Genomic DNA, 10,346 nt, shown 5'->3' with positions numbered 1-10,346 from the left:
TGCGTGCCCGCGGGCCCGGGGAAGGCCGGGGGCAGCCCCGCCGGGCGGGAGCGGGAAGCGCCGGAGCCGCCCCGTCGGGGCCGCCGAGATTGCGGCGCCGCGGGCAGCACGACCCGGCCCGGCCCGGCGGGGACTGGGGACTGCGGGGGTCCCGGGGGGGGCCGCGGACGGGGAAGCCCCGCCGAGACACCGCGGCCCCGGGGAGCCGCCAGCCGCCGCCGCCCCGGCTGATGTCCCGGTGCGGTCGGGGGGCAGCGGGGGACACTGGGGGAAACATCGAGGGGACACCGGGGAGGGCACCGAGGGGACACAAAGGGGACACTTGGGGGACACGGGGGAGACACGGCCGGCGCCCGGCGGGGCTCGGTACGCTCGGCGGGGCGGGCGGGGCTGCTCAGGTGCGGCGGGCGGGGGGGGTCCCGGGGCGGTCGCCGTGTCCCGGTCCCGGTGCCCCCGGGCGCGGAGCCGCCAGGAACTGCCCCGGGTTTTCCTGCCCGTCCCGTCTCGTCCCGTCGCGGCGCGGGGCCGGGCGCGGCGGGGCGCAGCCCGGGGACCCCGGCCCGGTATCGGTTCTGCTTTCGAGGGAGGCGGCGATTTCGCAGTAACGGGGGGCGGGTGCCACCTGCCCCGGGGATTCCCCACCTGCCGCCGCCCCATAAGAGCCCGGTGGCGGCGCCGGTGGCGGCACTGACAGACCGACAGACAATGGCCTCGCTCCGCTGCATCCTCCTCTGCCTCTGCCTCCCGCTGCTGCTCCCGCCACCCGCGGCCCCGGTCCCGGTCCCGGACCGCCGCACCGACTGGGCCGCCTGCAGGAGCCTCTCCCGGGAGCTGTCGCGACTGCTGGCGACCCTGAAGGAGCCGCACCCGATCCTGGTGAGCGCGGGGGGCTCGGCCGGGGGGGAACCGGGGCGGCCGGGGGGCTGTGGGCGCTGGAAGGTGCGGGGCATCGCGGCAGGAGGGGTGCCCCGAGGGTGCGGGGTGCCGGAGGGGTGCGGGGGCCGTGGGGACACCGCTGACCCCCCCGCTGCTAGGATGAGATGCACCTGAGCGAGGAGGACCCCGAGAACTGGCCCCCCCGGATCCGCTGCAGTGACGCCTGCGACCCCTCCACGCTGGACACCAACAACACGGTACCGGGGGACACGGGGTGTTGCGGGGCTGCAGCGGGGCGGGCAGGGAGCCTGAGGGCGTCCTGGGGGGGGATGAGCCTGGGGGATGTTGCCTGGGGGTCCCAGGGGTGCTGGAAGGTCCCAGGGGTGCCTGGGGATGCTGAGGGATGTGCACGGGGGTCCCAGAGATGTTGGGTGTTCCCAGGGGTGCCTGTTTGTCCTCAGGGATGCTGAGGGCTGCGTCTGGGGTAGCCAGGGGTGCTGGGGGTCCCAGGGACATTGAGAGATGTGCCTGGGGTCCCCAGGGGTGCCCGGGGAGGGGGGGGGTCCCAGGGATGCTGAGGGATGCGCATGGGGGGGTCCGTTCCCAGGGGTGCCTGTTTGTCGCCAGGGATGCTGAGGGAGGTGTTTGGGGTTCCCAGGGGTGCTGGGGGTAGCCAGGGGTCCCAGGGATGCTGAGGGACATGCCCGGGGGTCCCAGGGGTGCCCCAGGGATGCTGAGGGACGTGCCCGGGCATTCCAGGGGTGCCCCAGGGGTCCCAAGGAAGCTGAGGGATGTCCCCGGGGATCCCAGGGATGCTGAGGGATGTGCCCAGGGGTTCCAGGGTGCCAGGAAGGGTGTGGGGGGGTGCCCAGCTCACACCCCGCTCCCCGTAGCGCTGCCTGCAACGCATCCGCCAAGGGTTGCAGCGCTACCAGGACCTGCTGGGTTCCGAAATCTTCACCACCCACCGCCTGCCCCAGCTGGAGACGGCGCTGGACCAGCTGCTGGGCCACGTCCAGGTGAGAGGGCGGGAGGGGGGTCTGTGTGGCAGCCTGTTCCCCCCGCAGCCGGGGAAGTGGCTGCCCATCGGCCGCAGCCTCGGGCTCCCCCCGCCCCTGACCCCGCTCTCTCCCCGCAGCAGGAGCACGGCCGCCCCCCCCCCGCACCCCATGTCCCCCAGCGGGAACTGGGACCAGCTGCTGCTGCGGCACCTGGCGCTCCAGCGGCTCCAGTCCTTCACCGCCGTCATGAGCCGCGTCTTCACCCACAGCGCCAGCGCCAGCCCCCGCTGAGGCCGGCTGGCTGCGTTTCCCCCCCCCACCCCGACTATTTATTCCCCTCCGCCCCGAGGGGCTATTTATGTGCGATGCTCCCTATTTATCTCGGGTATTTATGAGTTTCTAATAAAGGGCTGAAGGAGACGAGCGGCTCCCCGCATACGGCACAACCCGGGTCTGCCCGCAAGCAGCGCAGGCAGATGGGTGGGGAAGAGGTTTATTTACGGGGGGGCGTTGGGGGGGAGTCACTGGAAGTCGTTGGCGTCGATATGGAGCGGGGGGAAGTCGGTGGCGAAGAAGGAGCTGACGGGGGACAGGGCTGCGTCCTCGAGCTGCGGCAGGAACGGGTCGTGGGGATTCAGGAGCGCGGGGGCGCCTGCGGGATGGGGAGAAGTCAGTGCCGAGGGGACCCCCCCCCCCGCCCCGTGTCCCCCCTCAGCCCTGACACTCACTCGCCAGCCCGGGGCCCAGCCCCTCTGCCACCGCGTCGGTGGCCTCTGCCATGTTGGGCATCAGCTCCGGTGCCTCCATCGTCTCCAGCGTCCCCGAGCCCGGCTCCAGCCCCTCCGACAGCGTCTGCAGGAGCTCCTCCATGTCCAGGCTCCTGTGCAGCAGCTCCAGGTCCCTCAGCTCCGGTGGCAGCGTCCCCTCGTCCTCGGGGACCAGCAGCGGCCCCACAGCCCCCACCACTGGCTGCAGCATCCCCACGTTCCCGGCCACCTCGGGCAGCACCCCCAGCCCCTCGGGCAGCACGGGCAGCGTCCCCACACCCCCTGGTGCCACCGTCCCCTGGCCCTCGGGGACCCGCTGCAGCACCAGCTGCGGCTCCAGGTCCCCAATCCCTGCCTGCAGCATCTCCGAGACCCCCGATCCCACCTGCAGTGGCCGCGGTGGCCGAAGGCCCTGGGGCCCTGGCTGCTGCAGCGTCCCCGAGCCCTCGGGCTGCATCATCCCCGCGCTCACGGCCACTGCTTGCTGCGTCCCTGAGCTCGGGGGCTGCGGCATCCCCGGGCTCACAGCCATCGCTTGCTGCGTCCCCAGGTTCCCAGATGGGACCTGCAATGTCCCCGACCTGCCGGGCTGCTGCGTCCCCAGGCCACCGGGCTGCTGCGTCCCCAGGCCACCGGGCTGCAGCTGCAGCGTCTCCAGGTTTTCCGTAGCAGTCACCAACTCCTCTTCTGTCTGCCACGACTCATTTGCCTGCCTGCAGGGAGAGACGGTGGGTCACGGTCTGGGTCAGGGTCTGGGTGAGGGTCACGGTCTGGGTCTGGGGTTAGGACAGGGTCAGGGTCAGGGTCTGGGTGAGGGTCAGGGTCAAGGTCAGGGTCTGGGGTTAGGACAGGGTCAGGGTCTGGGTGAGGGTCAGGGTCAGGGTCTGGGCTTAGGACAGGGTCAGGGTCAGGGTCTGGGGTTAGGACAGGGTCAGGGTCAGGGTCAGGGTCTGGGTGAGGGTCAGGGTCTGGGTCAGGGTCTGGGGTTAGGACAGGGTCAGGGTCAGCGTCTGTGTGAGGGTCAGGGTCTGGGTCTGGGGTTAGGACAGGGTCAGGGTCAGGGTCTCTCTGAGGGTCAGGGTCTGGGATTAGGACAGGGTCAGGGTCAGGGTCTGTGTGAGGGTCAGGGTCAGGGTCTGGGGTTAGGAGAGGGTCAGGGTCAGGGTCTCTCTGAGGGTCAGGGTCTGGGATTAGGACAGGGTCAGGGTCAGGGTGAGGGTCTGGGTCAGGGTCTGAGGTTAGGACAGGGTCAGGGTCAGGGTCTGGGGTTAGGACAGGGCCAGGGTCAGGGTGAGGGTACAAGGATACAAGGCTGAGGGTCCCTCTTCCCACGGGGGAAGAGGGAGGGACCTCCCTCCGGAGGGACCAAGGCGTCCCCCTGCCTCACCTGGAGGACACGCGGATGAGGCGCCGGTTCAGGTACCTCTTCTGCTCCAACAGGTTCCCTGGGGACAAGAGGAGAGGTCAGAGGGGGCGGTGGGCGCTGCCCCCGCGCCGTGCCACGCCACGCCGCACCGTGCCGTACCCTCCTGCCGCTGGCTGTAGTAGGGCCCGAAGGCCTCGTCGCGGGGGGTGTCGGGGTACAGGAACTGGAGGGGGTTCTCGGGGATGTTCTCCTCCACCAGCAGCTGGTAGTCACGGATGATGTCGGGCAGCGCCAGGGACGCCAGCTCGGCCGCGGTGTAGGGAACCACCGAGCGGAAAGCGGGGCGTCCTGCAGGGCAGGGGGACAGCCCCGGTCAGTGCCCAGGGCAGGCCTGAGGCCCGGGTGAGGGGCTCGACCCCGGTGGTGGCGGGGTGGGGGGGGATGACAACATGCTCACCGCTCTCGGGGTGCTCCACCCAGGTGCAAGTGACCCCCCCCAGCACGCTCTCGCTGAACCGGATCAGGAACGTCCCCGTCCGCTTCCCCTTCAGCAGCTTCTTCTCTTGTTTACGGCTCACGAAGCCCAGGATGAGCCTGGGGGAGGCACCATCAGCCCCAGCGGCTGCCAGTACCCCCCCCCGCCCCCCCTGGCCCTGCTCCTACCCATTCTTCCAGAGCTCCTTGAGTTGCTCCTGGAGCAGCCCCAGGATCCCGTCCAGCCAGGCCCAGAAGGAGAAGCCGGAGGCGCCGTCCTGTGGGAGAGGGGGGGTGAGTGGGGGGGGGAACGGGGCTACGGGAGAACGGGGGGACATTGGGACGGGGCCACGGGGGGACGGGCACCACTCACCTTGGAGAACTTGGGCCAGGTCAAGGTGCTCTCCGGAGACGGCTTTGAGCCTTGGAGGCGAGAGCAGGGTGAGGGGGGCAGCACGGCCCCTGTCCCGGCCCTGGGGGGTCTCGGGGCTGGCACCCGGCCTTACCGAAGAGCTTCTCGGCCAGCATGAGGAGGTGGTCCCTGCTCAGGCCCCGCTCGGCCACGCTCTCGAACTGCCAGCTGAGCACCTCAGCCAGCCGCGGCCAGGGCGCCGGGGGCGGCTTGGAGAAGAACTGCTGGTCCTGCGGGAGACGGGGTGAGCGGGGACGGGGACACGCCGCAGGGGACGGGGACACGCACCGGGGCAGGGGACGGGGATGGGACAGGGACCAGGGACACACACAGGGGCAAGGGATGGGGATGGGACAGGCACCAGGGGATGGGGACATGCACCAGGGCAGGGGACGGGGATGGGACAGGGAAAAGGGAACGGAGACACGCACAAGGGATGGGAATGGGACAGGGACAAGGGGACAGGGACACGCACCAGGGCAGGGGACAGGGATGGGACAGGGACCAGGGGATGGGGACATGCACAGGGGACAGGGGATGGTGATGGGACAGGGACAAGGGGACAGGGACGTGCACGGGGACAGGGGATGGGACAGGGACCAGGGGATGGGGACATGCAGTGAGGCAGGGGACGGGGATGGGAAAGAGACCAGGGGACAGGGACACACACCAGGGCAGGGAACAAGGACAAGGGGATGGGGACATGCACAGGGGCAGGAGACAGAGATAGGACAGGGACCAGGGGACAGGGACATGCACCGGGCCAGGGGATGGGGATGGGACAGGGACAAGGGGACAGGGACGTGCACGGGGACAAGGGGATGGGGACATGCAGTGGGGCAGGGGACGGGGATGGGAAAGAGACCAGGGGACGGGGACACACACAGGGGCAAGTGATGGGGATGGGACAGAGACCAGGGGACGGGGACACGCACAGGAGATGGTGATGGGACAGGGACAAGGGGACAGGGACGTGCACAGGGGATGGGAATGGGACAGGGACCAAGGGATGGGGACATGCACCAGGGCAGGGGATGGGGATGGGACAGAGAAAAGGGAATGGGGACACGCACAAGGGATGGGAATGGGGCAGGGACCAGGGGACAGTGACATGCACCAGGGCAGGGGATGGGACAGGGACCAGGGGACGGGGACACGCACAGGGGCAGGGGACAGGGGTGGAACTGGGACAAGGACAGAGCAGGGACTGGGGACAGGAGAAGGGACAGGGCACGGTGGGAAGACCAGGGACAGAGCCCAGGAACCTGGGACAGGACACAGGGACGGAGACCGGGTGAGGAGCAGGGATGGGGACGGGACCCCCGGAGCCTGCGGGGGCAGCGGGGAGGGCGCGGGGCCCGGGGGGGGGGGCGGTCCCGCTCACCATACGGTCGCTGGTGACGCTGTTGAGCATGTTGAACCAGAGGATGGAGGCCCAGGCGCTGGAGAGCTGGTTGTTGTTGGAGATGATGATGAAGGGCAGCGTGGAGGTCTGTGGGGAGAGTGGGGCGGGGGGGGACGGGTCAGACTGGCCGCCCCCAACCCCTCCGGCCCTTCCCCAGGCCCCCCGGTCCCCCCCAACTCACCTCCAGCTCCAGCTCCAGCCCGCAGTAGGCGTACGCCAGCGTGAAGGTGATGAGGTGCAGCTCCTCCGTCACGACCAGGGGTCCCTGCGCGGACGTGGCACCGTGGGGCACCGCGTGGCACCCGCCGCCCCCACGCCCCCCAGCCCCGCACCCACCTCGCCGGTGCCTTTGCCGCCCTTGCCCGACCTGCTGTCCTTCTGCTCCCTCAGCGTCTGCGGGGCAGGAGAGGGTCAGCCCAGGGTGGGGTGGGGGGACGATGGGGTCCTGACACCCCCCCCCCCCCCCATGGAGGACATGAGGGTCTTGGGGTGTGGGGGGGGGACCCTACCAGGTACTGGAAGTCACAGACCAGCCCGTCCTGGGGACTGTCCCCTGCCAGGAGGGTTTTGCTGCTCGAGGTCAGGATGTTGAACTTGCGAAACCTGTGGGGGCAGTGAGAGGTCCGCGGGGTCGGGGGGGCCGGGACCCCCTGTGGGGGGCTGTGTGTGGGGTACAGCCCTGCCCGCAGCGCTCGCTCGGCTCTCACCCTTTTATCTTGGGGGGGTCCCTGCAAGAGACAACAGGGCGTCAGCGGGGAGCGGGGGGGTCTCGGGACCCCCACGGCCGGGCAGAGGAGGGGGGGTGGTTAGCCCCGGGGGGGTCCCGACCTGTCGATGTGGATGCTGGCCTCCGTGCCGTGGTTGCGGTCGTGGAGGCGGACGAGGAGGCGGGCGCGGGCCGAGAACTTGCTGGTGGTGCGCAGGACCAGCGGGCGCTTGCAGGCGTTGGGCATGCTGGGCTGCTGCTCCACCACGAAGGCGCTGGGGGCAGCGGGAGGGTCAGGGCTGCCCCCTGGACCACCATCCCCCCCCACCACCACCCCAAAACACCCCGACACCCCTCCCCAGCCCCCCCCCCACCTCTTCAGCAGGTAGGTGAGCAGCTCCTGCAGCCGCCGCTCCAGGAGGGGGGTCTCTTCCCTCAACGGGTCCCTCTCATACGTCACCTTCTGCCGCAGCTCCCCCAGCGCCCGCAGCAGCTGCCGCAGCTGGAAGAGCCCCTGGCCCAGCTCCGTGAACCTGCGGGTGCCGGGGGTGGGTGGGGGGGAAGCGGGCGGGGGGGACGTTCATCAGGGGCCAGCTGTTGTCCCTCGTCCCTGTCCCCGTCCCATCCAGGCCCTACCAGGTCTCCAGCAGGCGCAGGGAGGTGTCGGCGGGGGCCCCCATGCAGGCGCGCTGCTGCCGCTCCCGCCAGGCCCCCAGCTCCTGCTGCAGGAAATCCCGCAGGGTCTCGCTGCGCCCCAGGAGCTGCTGCATCTGCGCCAGCACCTCCTGGGGGGGGAGGGGGGGGGAAACACGTGCCTGAGCGGGGGGGTGCAGGGTGGCTGTGACACCCCCCAGCCCAACCCCGGTCCCCATCTCACCCGCCGCTGCCGGTCCAGGATCTGCAGCTTGGCCTGGAGGGCTTGGACCTGCTGGGCGTACTGGGGGTCGCTGGTCCTGGCCTCGCCTGCGGGAGGGGGGCGAGAAGGGGGTCACGGGGGGGGATCAGGGGGGGCGCAGGGCAGCGCTGTCCCACGTCTACCCCCAGTGTGGGCAGGATCAGTCCTTACCCGGCTGGTAGTGCACCTTGTAGCAGAAGTCAAAGGTGTCCTGCAGGTCCTCCAGGTGACGGAAGGCACGTTCAGCCTCCTGGGGGGGCAGAGAAGGGTGAGGGGATGGGTAGCACCTGGGGTCCTTGGGGGGGGGTGCCCAGGGGGACCGTTACCTGCAGGGCCACGTGGAACTCGGCCAAGCGCCGCTGGATCTGCTGCTCCCGGTCACTCTCTGGGGGTGCGCCAGGTGCCGGGGCAGCCCCCCCCTGCGGAGACATGGGGCGTCGGGCAGTGGCCGGCAGGGTCCCGTGGGGCTGGGGGGTGGGGGGGGGACACACAGACCCCGGCCTACCTGCTCTCCCGCCTGCCCCAGGCGCAGGATCCGTCGCTCCTCCTGCAGCAGGTTGTCCACCAGGTTGGCAAACTTCTCCGGGCACTCCCCAAACTCGGCCTGCGGAGGGGCTGGGGGGGGTCAGCGGGGCGCAGAGACCCTCGTTGCCCCCCTCTCCTCCCCCCCGGCCCCAGCCCCCCCTGCCCACCTGGAGATCACGGCAGGCCTTGCGCAGGTTATGCTTCAGCATGAAGTCCTCGTCGCCCAGCCCCGGGCTGCCCAGGTGCTCGCCCAGCAGCGCCAGCATGGAATGGAAGAGCATCCGGGCGTGGGAAGAGAGCGGCTCGGCTGCCTGGCGCCTGCGGCACCGCGGGCTCAGCGCCGGCACGGCACGCCCCGTCCGGCACTGAGCCCCCCAGACCCAGACCCAGACGTACATACACCCCCCACCCCGCTCCGGCCCTGTTACCAGTTCTGGTCCTCGATCCAGGAGGCCAGGCACTGCCGCACCACCATGGGCAACGCCGCCCCCGCGTACAGCTGGTGCACCTGCTCCAGGCAGGCGTTGGCCAGACTCTGCACCTCCTGCCACTGCGCCATGCTGGGGGGCATGGGGAAGGGAGGGGGGGGCGGGCGTCAGGCCATCCCTGCTGACCACCCCACCCCACCCCACCCCCGGCCACGGCACGGCGGGAGGATGCCCAACCCGGTCCCCGGGCCGCCCTGCGCCCCCACGCACCTGCCTGCAGCCCCCTGGTCCCACGGGGTCCCTGCGCTGCGGCTCGGGCTGGCCGCGGGCCAGCAGCCCCCGTCCTGCGCCGGGAGAAGGGCTGAGCAGGGGTGGAGGTTTCCCGCATGGGCCCCGGTGCTGGTGACCGAGCTGTCCCCAGCTGCAGGGGCTGGGGGCACACGCTCCCCCCCCCCCCTTCCCCGAGGGCCCCCCGCACCCCATGGGTCCCCTCCCCGGAGGCTCCCCGACATGGTCCCCCCTTGCACCCCCACAGGCACCCCCCCAGGCAGGTCCCCTGCACCCCAAGTGTCCCCCCTGCAGGGCTCCAGGGGGGCGGGTGCCCCTAAACACTCCCCGCCCCAGGGGACACCCCCAAGGGACCCCCTCCCAGGGGGATCCCTGCGTGCCCCAACCGGGATCCCCTACCTGCGCCCCGGCCCCGGCCCCAGCAGGGCTCCCCGTACCCGAACCTGCAGGGGGGACCCCCCCCGGGACCCCCGGCCCCCGCCGCGCTCCCACCTCGGCCGCTCCCGGCTGCCGGACCAGGAAGGTGCGCAGGCCACGCCCCCTCCCCTCTCTGCGCGGCGATTGGCGGAGCGCGGCGGCGAGGCCACGCCCCCCCCCGGCGGCGAGGACGGGCTGCCCGCGGGGTTGCCGGCTTCCCCGAAATGACGTCAGAGGGGGCGGGGCCAGCGAGGGAAGCGGGGACTGAGGGGGGCAGCGCCGGGCCGGGCCGTGGGGACAGGGACGGGCTGCGGGGACAGAGCCGTGGGGACAGGGCCATGGAGACAGGGACAGGCTGTGGGGAGAGGGAGAGGCTGCAGGGACACGGGGACAGAGCCATGGAGACAGGGGCAGCCCATGGGGACAGAGCCATGGCGACAGGGACAGACTGCAGGGCAGAGAGACAGAGCCATGGGGACAGGGACAGGCTGTGGGGCAGGGGGACAGAGGCATGGGGACAGGGACGGGCTGTGGGGAGAGGGAGAGGCTGCAGGGACACGGGGACAGAGGCATGGGGACAGGGACAGCCCGTGGGGACAGAGCCATGAGGACAGGGACGGGCTGCGGGGACAAGAGCCATGGGGACAGTCTGTGGGGCAGGGGGACAGAGCCATGGGTTCAGGGACAGGCCATGGGGACAGGGGGCAGAGCCATGGGGACAGGGACAGCCCGTGGGGACAAGCTTTGCAGCCACCTGGGATGGGGACAGGCTGTGGGGACAGGGCT

The 10,346-nt window shown here is 71.2% G+C and overlaps 2 protein-coding genes across 7 annotated transcripts; one reads left to right on the top strand and one right to left on the bottom strand.

Moving 5' to 3' along the window:
* The first annotated feature begins 445 nt into the window (after window positions 1-445).
* IL23A (interleukin 23 subunit alpha) lies at window positions 446-2,244 on the top strand. Its single transcript, XM_054187229.1, is given in 5 exon segments — window positions 446-876; window positions 1,035-1,133; window positions 1,770-1,895; window positions 2,015-2,029; window positions 2,031-2,244. Coding segments are annotated over 5 exon segments (549 nt in total). The 5' UTR covers window positions 446-705; the 3' UTR covers window positions 2,169-2,244.
* A 42-nt stretch (window positions 2,245-2,286) lies between these two features.
* Window positions 2,287-9,676, bottom strand: STAT2 (signal transducer and activator of transcription 2). Of its 6 annotated transcripts, none has more exons than XM_054187198.1 (24): window positions 9,636-9,676; window positions 9,126-9,199; window positions 8,856-8,987; window positions 8,595-8,745; window positions 8,408-8,506; window positions 8,229-8,321; window positions 8,074-8,152; window positions 7,885-7,970; window positions 7,644-7,792; window positions 7,382-7,540; window positions 7,130-7,282; window positions 7,009-7,029; window positions 6,811-6,904; window positions 6,638-6,694; window positions 6,483-6,566; window positions 6,281-6,388; window positions 4,991-5,126; window positions 4,858-4,907; window positions 4,674-4,762; window positions 4,468-4,604; window positions 4,170-4,358; window positions 4,032-4,089; window positions 2,606-3,357; window positions 2,287-2,529 (listed from the first exon to the last, which is right to left on the bottom strand). In XM_054187198.1, exons 3-24 carry the CDS (start codon window positions 8,984-8,986, stop codon window positions 2,399-2,401), a joined length of 3,006 nt encoding a protein of 1,001 aa, XP_054043173.1. In that variant the 5' UTR covers window position 8,987; window positions 9,126-9,199; window positions 9,636-9,676; the 3' UTR covers window positions 2,287-2,398. The 6 variants fall into 6 exon arrangements, with proteins under 6 accessions (XP_054043173.1, XP_054043174.1, XP_054043175.1 ...); XM_054187199.1 differs by lacking the exon at window positions 9,636-9,676 and adding an exon at window positions 9,581-9,635; XM_054187200.1 differs by lacking the exon at window positions 9,636-9,676 and adding an exon at window positions 9,543-9,615.
* Window positions 9,677-10,346: the final 670 nt, after the last annotated feature.

Source organism: Rissa tridactyla, assembly GCF_028500815.1.
Source record: "Rissa tridactyla isolate bRisTri1 chromosome 24 unlocalized genomic scaffold, bRisTri1.patW.cur.20221130 SUPER_24_unloc_1, whole genome shotgun sequence".
NCBI lineage: Eukaryota > Metazoa > Chordata > Aves > Charadriiformes > Laridae > Rissa > Rissa tridactyla.
Note: the sequence above shows the minus strand (reverse complement) of the source record. Positions and strands in the feature narration are given on the sequence as shown.